Source organism: Cibotium barometz, chromosome 6 (assembly GCF_041138505.1).
Source record: "Cibotium barometz isolate CiBa-2024 chromosome 6, ASM4113850v1, whole genome shotgun sequence".
NCBI classification, from domain to species: Eukaryota; Viridiplantae; Streptophyta; class Polypodiopsida; order Cyatheales; family Cibotiaceae; genus Cibotium; species Cibotium barometz.
The window spans coordinates 29,108,976-29,122,591 of record NC_141051.1 but is presented as its reverse complement, the minus strand read 5'-3'; the positions used below and the strand labels follow the sequence as shown (position 1 = coordinate 29,122,591).

General features: G+C 36.0%; 1 protein-coding gene across 1 annotated transcript; it reads left to right on the top strand.

The window, feature by feature from the left end:
* The first annotated feature begins 9,772 nt into the window (after nt 1–9,772).
* On the top strand, nt 9,773–13,277 carry LOC147637609 (putative pectinesterase 53). Its single transcript, XM_086798919.1, has 5 exons — nt 9,773–10,206; nt 10,937–11,108; nt 12,183–12,389; nt 12,541–12,776; nt 12,894–13,277. Exons 1-5 carry the CDS (start codon nt 9,824–9,826, stop codon nt 13,039–13,041), a joined length of 1,146 nt encoding a protein of 381 aa, XP_086655045.1. The 5' UTR covers nt 9,773–9,823; the 3' UTR covers nt 13,042–13,277.
* The last annotated feature ends 339 nt before the right edge of the window (nt 13,278–13,616 follow it).

The window sequence follows — 13,616 nt, the reverse complement described above, 5'->3', positions numbered from 1 at the left end:
ACTTGTGCACTTTTGAGTCCTCGTTTCCTTATTGAACTAAATGACTACCCTTAACCCTTGAATGTTTTAACTTGTGTGCCTGTCTTACTAGGAAGCATCACATCTATTTCCTTTTTTCTCATCACTTTCCTCGTACATATGGTCTAAATTTTAGTTCTATAAGTTACGCTTACATCAAGCTTTTCACAAGCAACATTTCCACTCTATTCTATGTAGATATGGACCACTTCGGCACCCTAGTTGTATGGATAATAGACTTTGACATCATGTGGAACCATGATGTATTCGATTCCGATTGTGAGCTTTCAGCTTTCAATGAAGCTCACCTCTAACATAACATCACACTTTCCCACTTGAAGTGAAGCTCTCATCAACTTACCCAAAAACGTTACCCTTGATTATAGAACTCTTTTATTGGAACCATTATAGACCAATGTCTTAATTTTCAAAGAGTGTAGACATCATTATCTTTTTTAAAGAGTTTCTTTCTGAACTACTTACGTTTCATCTTCTCGAGATTAGGAGTTGTATTCTTGTTTGATTATGAATTTTAATGGAAGATGTTGCCATTGCTTGATACTAGTTCAATGAATTTCGAGAACATATTTCTACATGTCACTTTGGTGTCTATATAATAAATGCTTTCTAAGTTGCATCATCGAAATAACCATATAAATGGGTACGAAAGGATTGTGTACAATTGGGTCATGGAGACTACATACACTCAGCTTACACGTCAAGAAATGAAATCAAACTCAAGTTTAGACATGCTTATAGATTATGTGAAATCCATACAAAAAAAGGGTCCATTACCATATTGGAGAATTTGAAAAATTCCTCAGACTTTGGGAATTTTCTTTTCAATGTACTTTTTGGTGTGTCTTAAGCATACAAAGTCAAAAGTTGTCAAAGAATATACATTTAGAACCAACTCTTCAAGCTCTTTCCAATGATATGTCACATGAGGGGGTTTTGACAAAACCTTAAAAAGTTTCACCATGACCAATTTTTTACTTTCATGCAAAATGGGAATTGGGAATTTTCCAAATTCCCAATCATGACAAGTAACTTAGGAAATATGAAGGTAATATTAACACATTAATCTTAATGCATAATGCATTAATGCATAACACAATGCATTAATCCATTAATACATTACGCATTGAGCTTTATGGCTTAATGCAATAATGTATTAATGCAGTACGCATTGAACTTAATGCATTAAAATTAAGCTTAATACACTAATATATTAAGAGATCAAGCTCAATGCATAGGCTTAATGTATTAATGCATTCATGCATTATGCATAAGCTTAATGCATGAGCATAATCTTAATGCATTATGATCGTAATGCATTAATGCTTAATGAACATAATGCACTAAGCATAAGCATAATGCATTAATACATTATGCATAATGAATTAAACTTATGCATAATACACTCCAAGTGGTGCAATGCGTTTAGAGACACTAGAAGGTGAGCAAATGCCTAACTTCATTAATGGAAGTCATCATTAAAATTGTGCATAATGTTTTTTCGTTAAGCTAAAAGCATATGTGCTTTTTCTATGCATAAGGTATACTCTCTATTCATAGAGTTTACATGTGTATAGACATAGTCATCACAATGCTTACCAAACCTTCTTATGTTAGAGTTCATTGGGAAGTGGAATTGCATGTTCATGTAAGGAGATCTAGCAAGTATTGTGAAGTGGGATCCTCTCACATATTAGAGTATACATCCACTTTGTGTATGAATTTTAGAGCATGCATAGGCTCTATACATACATGCATGTTGGGTGTAAGCATGGATTGAATCCCTTTTTAATTTTGTGAGTGTATAGATCATGCATAGAGATTAAATCTTAATGCATTATTATTTGTACATTAAGCTTAATACTAACGACATCAAGTTTTATAGATGTGCCCTTCATGGGGATCAACAATCAAGATCCGATATATGGAGGGACATCCTCTAGTACACCTCCCATACCCGTAGATGGCCCTGTTTACGTAGGGTTTTTGAGATACATGCGGCTTGGAACCGGTTGAACTCTAGGTACGAAGTAGAGTCGCTTGGGCTTATCCGCTACCTTCTATGTGCCAGACACTCAGCTATCATGTAGCATCACCCATTTTGATCCATCCCACTGCCTTCCCTACCCCTCTTATTTCCACTTTTCTTACCCCTCAGTCTTCCACTTTCCCTACTCCTCCTCCTTTAGCTCCTCCTAGTGCTGAGCACACTCCTATTCCCTCCACATAGTAGACCCCTCTCACATCTGCACTGGCCTCTCCCCAGCATGCGAAATCCTTAAGACGCCACTCAGGTGGTGATATATCGAGGTCTTCTTAAAGCCATCAATGATTTAGTAGTGGAGAGGTGGATGCAACAGGGAGGTGGATGTGGTGGCATATGCTTTGGGAGAGGTGTATGGTCACCTTCACCTATGGAAATAGATGACTTGCCCAAGGATGATATGCTTTACTAAGGTAGTCCTTTTATGGAAAGGACGGGGCAAAGGGTTTATCATACCTTCCACCATCAACAATTAGTCAACTAAACCTATAGGATGCCTTCAAACCATGGGGCAAAGGATTTATTATACCTTTTGCCATCAGTGATTACTCAACCAAACCTATAAATATGCCTTCAAACCACAAGTAGAAGAATTGAGATTTATTGTATGTGGTGTAATGCATGCATGAGCAATTTTGCAACCCACCACACATGTATTATTTCGATGAGTGGGCAAGGAATCACATGGTAAAAATACTCAATAATAGGAGGTCTCGTGCAAGGAGGCGTACCAAAGATGGTTCACAAATTCCCTCCAATTGCATTATTAAGGAGTGGAAGAAGGTAAAGAAATAAGTTATGGAGGGTACTCAATACACTCACTAAAAGCCAGCATATGCGAGTCAACTTTGCAGAAGTATGGCTACAAAAGTATGGTGCAACAAAGTATGGCTCTGAAGAAAAGGCATGTTGGCTTGCACGATTTGAAAGCCAGCTCAGCATCAAATGAAGTCAGCTCTAAAGATTTAAAAGGCTTGTGTGAGCCAATGGTGCATTTATGTCATTTGAATCGGGGGATATATATATGTATGTATGTAGATATATTTATATATGTATGGGAATCTATATATATCTATGTATGTTTTAGGTTTTGTCAAACCTATACATTCTAGGTTTTATCAAACCATGATTGCCAATTTCTTGTAGCTTCTTTACCATTTCCACTCTAAAACTTTAGTTGCATGAGAAAATCCTACCCAGAAATCAAACCCATATGTCCTCCATCCTTCAAGGTAGCCCACTAATTAAGATTTTTAGGGCAACAACCTCTCTTTGTTTGGTTTCCTTGATTTCAGTTATGACTCCCCTCGTAGCGTACCCCCACTATTATTTTACCTCTTCTTTTACTTCTTGCTTCACCTATTCCTTCTCCTATCGCTTTGCTTAGGCACGCAGTGATCTCCATATTTTGCTATTTAGAGAGAGAGAGAGAGAGAGAGAGAGATTGACCTTGTTGTAAGGATGAAGAAGTCAAAAAAGTGGAAAAGAAAAAACATTATCCACTTCGACGTGTGTGTGTGTGTGTGTGTGTGTCGGAGAGAGAGAGAGAGAGAGAGAGAGAGAGAGAGAGAGAGAGAGAGAGAGAGAGAGAGAGAGAGAGAGAGAGAGAGAGAGAGAGAGAGATTAATAAAGAAGCTCAAAGCCATGAAATTAAGAATACCCTAATATTTTAAGAAATATATATAGCAAATTATAATCTAATAAAGAGATGTGCATGTGTGTAGAGAGAGAGAGAGAGAGAGAGAGAGAGAGAGAGAGAGAGAGAGAGAGAGAGAGAGAGAGAGAGAGAGAGAGCTTGTTTATGAAGAAGAAGCTCAAAAAGAATACCCAAACATTTTAGTAAACATACAAAAAAAAATACCAGTGCAATTAAGGATATATAAAAGAGTACCTTCATGTAGTCGTGGTGTGAAGATGATTGACAAAGACCAAGGAGATAGAACTTGATATAAAACAATATCAATCAATATTAATTAGATTTGATTGAGGTTAATGATATCAATTCAAATTAACTAGTTCACTTAATTGAGGTAAAAGAGTGTCACTTAGTCTAAATGCACACATAGACACAACAATAACAATAATAACAATGATAATAACAACAAGAAGAAGAAAACACATGAATTTATTAAAAGGAAACAAAAAAACCACTATGACACTATTTATATGCCTAGTAATTTCATGTATTGTTTTGTATAATACATGAAATTATTAGTGATATAAATAGTGTCATCATTATATGTCATAAGATATAATAACTCTAAAGAATAATATATTAAAAGATATAACTACTAACAAGTAGTCTCTTATGCCAAGAATAGTTTATCAAAATTCTCGATGTCTCCTAAGTCTCTATACCCAAGAATAGTTTATAAAAAATCTTGCTATCTCCTACTTTCACGATCTAATAGGAGGAACTAATACAAATAGCCTCTATAGCCATTTATATGGTAGTCATGTGTGGATTTTGGCTAATAATGATCAGGGTTCTTTTTCCCTTGTTATTAAGAGGATTTTTCCCTTCAGCATGTTTGTACACATTCTTATGAGTGCATGTGTACACGCTCCCTTCTTCCTCCTCATGAGGTTTTTTTCAGCGAGAGTATATACACACTATTATTAGTGATGTGTAAGTCAACTTATCATATCACTTCACTTGGACTTCATTCTCATCAATAAACTTTGAGGGATGTGCTTCTTTCTATGAAAAAAAGCTTATTGCATCTATATGTGTGTTTCTACCTTCATCTCCAATTTAACAATTGGTATTAGAGTAGGTTATCTTGACCCTTATTGCCCTGATCATCACCTCTTAAAGCTTATCTTTTGATTGTCTCATATTAAGCTATTCTCTTAGGTGGAGAAGCTATACCCTAAAGTGTAGTATTGCACCTTTTGGGGTAATTTCGGACGCGTTTTGAAGCTCGTTCCCATGCTTTAAGTTTTTCACAAGGGAATTGATATCCATCCTATACTTCACAAGGTCCTATGGTGTCTGGGAGTGATCAGATAAATCTCTTGGGTTATGTACTGAGACGGAGTAATCAGGCCTTCATGGGCCACTTGACCTTGTGTCAAATGGGGGTGCTAAAACTTATCAGTGAAAAAAGTGATAGTATATTTTAATCGATATTGGGTGTTGAATTTTCAATGAGCTGAAATTTTATGGACATTCACATACCTAAGGTACTTGTTATTCTAGATAACACTCTAAACCTATCCATTTGAGGTGGCCAAATCACCAAGTGTTCAGTGTGTAGTTGTGTAGGTGTGCAAGTGTTTTCACACTATGCTCAAGCATGGTAGGTAGCCATGAGGTGGATCGACAAAATATTTGGGACAAGTTCCTGGATTTTTCCGTTTTTATTCACACTGAAAGTTGAGTCTACAGCTATTATGGCTCATCGCTAGATATTGAACTGTAGTGTTCACAGATTGAAATAGGTGTTGATTAGATGTCATTGGTCAACAAGGATTGGATGTTGGAATGCCCCTTGCTTATGTTGTAGTGCCAAAGGGTTTACTTCAATTGAGTTGAGCACTTCGGGGTAAGTGGTTGAGCCGTCTTGTAAGAGATGTTTCTAGAGAATATGCTTGTACATATGGTAGTAAAAGCAATCAAGTTGAGAGGAGTACATGTCATCTATTGAATTTGGTTTTTGCCATTCAAACATTTATCAAATTGATTTATTCCATTTAGGTTGTTGCATGGTTCTAGTATACATCTCCTATAGATGTAGAGCTACAAAAGAAGAATATTCAACTCTTTAGTAGCATAGTCTACAGACTTGGATTTACGGAGAGCTCTCGAGTATATCTAGTTTTTCATGTTAGTGACATGTGAAAACAATGTATCACCAAGATAAGGTAGTTTGTCTTAAAGTTGTAGTTGAGTCCTTGGAGTTACCACAATTCCACATGGATGTAGAGCTATAAAATAAGAATATTCAACTCTTTAGTAGCGTAGTCTACAAACTTGAGTTTTCGGAGAGCTCTCGAGTATATCTAGTTTTTCATGTTGGTGACATGTGAAAACAATGTATCACCAAGATAAGGTAGTTTGTCTTAAAGTTGTAGTTGAGTCCTTGGAGTTACCATACTTCCACATGAATCGAGGATAATTCTTAGGTTCAAAGATTGGGACACCAGGTGTACTATGTGTACTAATAGGCAATTGTTAAGTGGAAGGACAGGTTAGAAAAGGTCTCAAGTGAGAACAACTAAATGTCCTTACCAAGGTCTTTCCCGAGTTTGTTTTTGAATTAAAAAACTCTTTAGAAGGGAGGGTAATGTCACGTAGCCTATAACGGTGCATGTAAGCTCAAAGGAATGTGGAGCCTGAACACGAGAGTGTGGATGGTGAGTGCATCCAGGGTCTAGAGGTGAGGCCACCCAAGTCGGAGAAGTTGGGTGGTTGTGCAAGTTTATTGGCGAGAAAGCCCTATAAGTTCCCGAGAGTGTGGAATTATCCACATTCGTCTCCATGGCTAGGTGGTGGCCAGCGCTCTTAGCCTCCTTTGGCTATGATGGTGGCCATTGGGATGTAATAGAGAGAGAACCATTTTATGAAGATGAAGAAGCCAAAAGTTTAAAAAACAAGAACAACCCAACATCTTAAGTAATATGAATAGTGAAATCCTAACTCTTACTCTCATTCACACTCTTAAATTCTTGAAGGTTCAAAAATTTCTACAAGATGATGCAAATATAGCAAAAGTCTCACTTGCACTCTTCAATCTCATAATATTTTGAAACAATTTGGTTGATAAACAAGACATCAATGATTTTTCCTTTCATTTACTTGTGTAACTTTGTACCTTAAAATTCATGCATGTGCAAACATGTGTCAATAATACAGAAAGCATATCAAAATAGAGTGCTACAAATAACCAAAAGGTAATTTTTGAACTGACAAATAAGGTGGCAAAAAAACAATAATGAATAACTGTTTTCATGAGTTTGTATCTTATGAACCATGCATAATATGAAGAAGTTCTTAGGCTCTATTCATTAGATTTGAATCATTTTATGTTGATGAAAATAATACACTTCTATTAAATTTATGTTGAACTATGTTAACACTATAATAAGACAGTGGTACCATTAAATACACAGCATGAGTTTTTTTTAAACGGGGGGCCGTAGTGGTGAACCTTATATATCTTAAATTAAAATTCCCATATGTGACATACCATTAGAGCATGTGACATACTATTAAAACCCCCACATGTGACATACCATTGGAAAGTAGATTTAAAACCTATCAGCTTTGACAAATTTGGACTTTATATGGTCAAGTTCCCTACTAAAAGGTAGATTCCAACAATTGTGGCATCCACATTTAACAAATTTAGAGTACTTAAGTTATGCCTTCCTCACTAAAGGTAGATTTCAACGATTGTGACATCCATGCAATAATACCTTTGTACCAGGGTAAAAAATAAGGGGCATATCGTATGGTCGAAGTAGAGATAGGCTGGCAAATCTTTCTTTGATAGTAGAAGGTAGCATTTGTAGAAAACTTCGGCAAATGTATGAGAATTTTTAGGATATATGTTCACTTTTAGAGTAAATTTGGCAATTTTCTTTTTAATAATTACTCAAAAATGCTACCTTGAGTTAATTTTTTTAAAAAGTCATCATTTTTAAAGGTCTAAAATAGCTCACAACTTTTGGAAAGCCCTTGAAAATCAGCCTTTGGGCTAAATTTCTCCCCTAGTTTTTTCCTTGCCTAGTACCATTCTTATGTGCCTATGTGATGAGGCATATGTATCTGAGGAGGAATGCTATCTTTGTGGGAGAGAATGTGATACATGAGCTGGTCACCACTACAAATGTATTGTAAAGTAGAATAAAACACATGGTGAAAGTTCTCCCTCTCTCTTACTAAAAAATGCTACCTTGCGCTAATAGATTTCAAAAGTCATCATTTTTTAAGGTGTAAAATAGCTCGTGACTTTTGGAAAACCCTTGAATTTAAAATCAGCCTTTTGGCTAAATTTCTCCCCTAATTTTTCCCTTGCCAAGTACCATCCTTATTTGCCTATGTGATGAGGCATATGTATCTCAGGAGGAATGCAATCTTTTTGGGAGAGAATGTGATACATGAGCCAATCCTCACCACTACATAACCATAGGGACATGAGGTAGACCACATGTTAAGGTATGGCTATGGCCACATGTACATACACACACACACACACATATGTATGTATATATATATATATATATGTATGTATGTATGTATATATATATATATATATGTATGCATATATATATATATATGTATGTATGTATATACACATACACATACACACACACACATATACAAACACATATATATGTATTTATGTACGTGTATTTATGTGTGTGTGTGTATACACAGACACACACATAACAACACAATCGTTAGAATCTACCTTTTAGTGGAAGGCATAACTTGAGCATATGACATCGATGCATAACTTGATATGCATAACTTGAATTTGTTGGAGGTGCACCGATGTCACAATTATTGGAATCTACCTTTTAGCGGGGAAGGCATAACGTGAGCATATCAAGTACAAATTGATTGGAGGTGGTAGATTCATAATCTACTTTTGAAGGGCTTTCTAGGAATATGTCACATGTGGGGGTTTTGATAGAAGATACATAAGGTTCACCACTACTCCATGTTTTTTAGAAAAGTGATTACATGGCTCTTCTTAGAGTACCCTTTTTTGAGTCCAAATCTTTCCTAATACGGGGAGTGCCTCAATGTCGATAATAACATTCCTTTGGCAACAATAGATGATGCATCTTATACAAGGACAATGGGTGTTATAAGCAATCCATGGCAATGGTTTTGGATAAGTTCATAAGAGCTTCATTTCAAGTAGGAAAGTAATAGTATGTCATAGGTGAGCTTCATTGAAAGTTGAAAGTCAACAATCAGAATATATCATGGTTCCATGTGATGCCAAAAACTTCAAAGCTGTCCATCTCCACATATAGTATAGCTTGTGAAATGCCACATCGATTGATGTAAGGGTAACTTATAGATCTAAAATTTAGACCTTATGTGTTTAAGTGATGAGAAAGAAGGAAATACGTGTGTGCTTCTAAGTAAGAAAGGCACTATTGCATTCAAGGGTTATGGCCGGTAGTCATTTAGTTCAATAAGGAAATGAGAACTCAAAAGTGCACGAATTTCATGTAGAATGTTAATCAGTATTGATATGTTATGTAAAATGAATATTGGTGTATTAGTGTAGTATTTTTTTTAATGTAGAAGCACATTGTTGGTAGTACTACTTAGATCTATCAATGTGCTAATGGACGTGTGGTAAAGGGTGCTCGTAGGCAAATTCAACGCAGTAACGTCGTCCAATTAAAGCGACACAATAAATTACGTGTGCTAATGGGGGAGGAGTTACGTGTGCTAAGGGTGCCACCGTGTTCTATTGCCAACCAAATTCAAGCGACAACATGAGAGTCGTGAGAGTCATGAGCTGTTGCGCTGAGGAGGATAACGGCAACACCATTACGATAGTCGCTGACCTAGCACACAAAAGCTGTCCATTATTGACTGATTAATTTGTATTCAACTGCCCTCGAATTTGGACGTGTTGACCTCTACCAGCTCTCCCTTCCATGTCTGTCTATAAAGGGCCCAGGATTGGGCAGCCATACGTAAATTAAGAGACACAGAACATTACACAGAGAGAACACAACATCTGCCTAAGAAGAGTACTGGCCTTAATCATGAACTCGGCTAGTAGCATGGGCGCTTGCGCCTTGCTCATCATTTCTTTACTATTTCCATGGCTTGGCATAAATCCATATGTTGAGAGTAGAGCAATGATTCATCGAAGCTTGAAGACCAGTCCTTCAACTAATATGACGCTTGCTGATACTCAAACTGAATTTCTCACATGGGTTAAGCAAGTGGGCTCTAAAAGCCATGCTGCTAGTAGTACTAGTGGTGAGGCCCTGTCTTTGACAAGTGCTGCGGCTACCCCTAGCAATGTGATCACAGTTGCCAAAACGGGCAATGCAGACTTCACAACGGTTCAGGCTGCAGTAGACTCAGTTGCCAGCCACAACACACAGAGGGTGACAATCCAAATAGAAGCCGGAGTTTATACGTAAGATCAATCAGGAAGAAACGTGTTCTATCCTAAGCTAAAACAATCTTTTGTTTATCATAGCGTATGTTATGGCCTGAATCGACACTAAACTGAAGAAAATGAGAAAAATATGTCCTTGACCTAATGATGATGATTTTGTCCTTAGATTGGGGGTTGTGTGAGTTGTGTATATATAAAAATCCGTGATGTTTGTCAAACTTTTAATATACATACATATATACATATACATATATATATACATATGTATATATATACATATGTAAATATATATACATATGTATATATATTGTATATATATATATAGAGAGAGAGAGAGAGACAATTGCAGCCTATATAGTTAAGTATGAATTAGAAGATTGATGCTATTTCTTTGTGTGAGGCTTTGTATCAATCAAGGATATAATTTGTGGCTTTAGAATGAAGAAGAATGATGCTATTACTTTGTGTGAGGCCTTTCATCAATCTACATGGATATAACTTGTGGCCTTAGCATGACTTTAGTGTATTCTAAGCCAACAAGTGATCAATGATGATGAAAACTCTATCATTTGGGTGCTCATGGATTGATAACAAAAACATCAAGAGATAATGATCTTTGGTTTGTATGGATGAGAACAATGATTCACAAAGATGATGACAACCTTGTATCAATTATTAATGATATCGTTTATGGCCTTCTATTAATATATTCTATTGACAAATATAAAATATTTCTTTGATGTTGTAGGGAGAAGGTCAACATCCCAAGCACTAAATCGTACATAACCTTTTTGGGTGCTGGGAGTGATGTGACAACTATTACATGGCAAGACACGGCATCAAGTAGTGGTAGTACTTACAACAGTGCGAGTGTGGCAGTCAACTCGGACTACTTCATTGCACGTGACATTTCCTTCAAGGTGAAACATAAAATTTGTAATGTTATTTTTAGATATAAATATATCTTTATATTTATACATATTATTGGACATACACACACACATATCTATTTATTTATTTATTTATACAAATATATAGATACACACACACATATAACTAGACATACTCACACACATATATCTATTTATCAATTTATTTATAAATATATATAGACACACACACACATATACATAATTTACACATACATGCACATATATGTAGAAATGTTTCTACATGTGTGTGTGTGTATATATATATATATATATATTACACACATATCCACACACACACACACACACACATACCCACACACACATATATATATATATATATATGTTTGTATGTATGCATGTAAATATTTATATATACACATATATATGTATACTCTCTCTCTCTCACACACACACACTTTGCTCTTACTCATTTCTCTCTTTGCATGAATTGTCTTGTTGCAATATTCTTACACACCCTCACATGCACACTCCTTGCATCTATGTGTTTCACTAAACCTTCAAGTTGAAACAAGAAAAATTGTAGTGTTATACATAAGTTTATATATATATATATATATATAGACACAAACATACCCACACATATATACACTATGTATGTGTATATATGATGTGAGTGTGTGTATATATATATATATATATATATATATATATGAATAAGTATATATATCTTTATTGATTTACTTATGTATACATATGCATATATATACGCTCACACACACATATATATATGTATCACGTACACACACATGCATTTATATTGTATGTGTGTGTTCATAAATACACACACATATGTGCATATATATATGTACATATATACATACACATATATATGCGTGTGTATATGGGGTGTGTGTATATATATACATACATATATGCACACATGTCACACATACATACACATATATATGTGTAGGTATATATATATATATATGTGTGTGTGTATTTGTATGTATGTATCTATCTATGTGTATATGTATATGTAGTACCGATTAGCTAGTTAGCTTGAGTATCATCATTAATCAAACCCTTTCACAAACGCAGAATTCGGCCCCAGCTCCATCTCCAGGTGCCATAGGTAGGCAAGCAGTGGCTTTGAGAATTTCAGGAGACAAGGCAGCCTTCTACAACTGCAACTTCTATGGAGCACAAGACACTCTGTACGATCAAGAAGGAAGGCACTACTTTGAAGGCTGCTTCATCCAAGGCTCTATCGACTTCATATTTGGAGATGGTCTATCCTATTACGAGGTGATTAAAATAATTTGGTGTAGTTAATTACCAGCCCTGATGATCAACCCCGGCCTAAGCTCGTATTGAGCTCTCCAAAATACGGCCACGAACAACCTAAGCATATTTATAAACTTGATAAGTTCACTAATGGCAATGATTGATTAATCAGGGCTGCGAGCTACACTCCATTGCCACCAGCTCCGGTTCCGTGACTGCACAGAATCGGCAGCAGCCAAGCGAGGACACTGGCTTCTCATTTGTGAATTGCAAAGTGACGGGGTCTGGTATGATCTACCTGGGCAGAGCGTGGGGGGCTTACTCTAGGGTGGTGTTCATCTACACCTACATGGATGACATCATCATACCTGCTGGTTGGAACGACTTCGGTGATTCAAGCAACCAAAAGTAATTATAATATTAATGATGCCTTTCGCTATAAAAGCTGAAAGTTATATTATTAATCGATAAATCATTAATTGATGCCCTACACCTATTTTTCCAAATTGACCGTTTTATATGCAGGACGGCTTTCTATGGAGAGTACCAATGCTCTGGGCCTGGAGCCAACTCTAAGAGCCGGGTCGCATGGTCCTATCAGCTCACCGCCTCCCAGGCGGCACCCTTCGAGTCACTCAGCTTTGTGGATGGGGAATCATGGATCCAAACTTAGTAACCAAAGAAAAGTATGCATGACCCTTGCCCAAAAAAGATAATAAGTTTGGAGTCTTATATGGAGAAACCTTCACATAAATGCCTTCATTTAAGAATATCCATGGGGATTTCACATAAGATCCCTCTTGCCTATTGTGTGTCTATTGTTTGTAAAAGCTTTTAAAATTCCCATATTTTGATTGTTGATGTGGAATAGGAGTTTAATAAGCATCATGCAAGCTTTGTAAGGTGTTATGGACCACATAATTTAATTCTATTTTTGTTTTCATGCATGAATGTCCAACTTTTGTAGAATCCTCTTTTCCACTAGCTTGGCTAGCACATTCTACTATAGCACTAGCAATGAGAATCTAATGACATTTAGCACATTCTACTACAACACTAGCAATGAAATTCTAATGACGTTGAAATAAACCTTTGCAACTATCAAACTACATGAGTTAAAAGTGTCAAGTTTATCATTAGTATAAGAATAACTTCTAGCTGGGATGATGAGATAAGTAGTCAATAACTTGAAATTTCATAACATAAAGTGAGTGAAAGAAGCTATATGAAAATAAAGTGCTATATTAC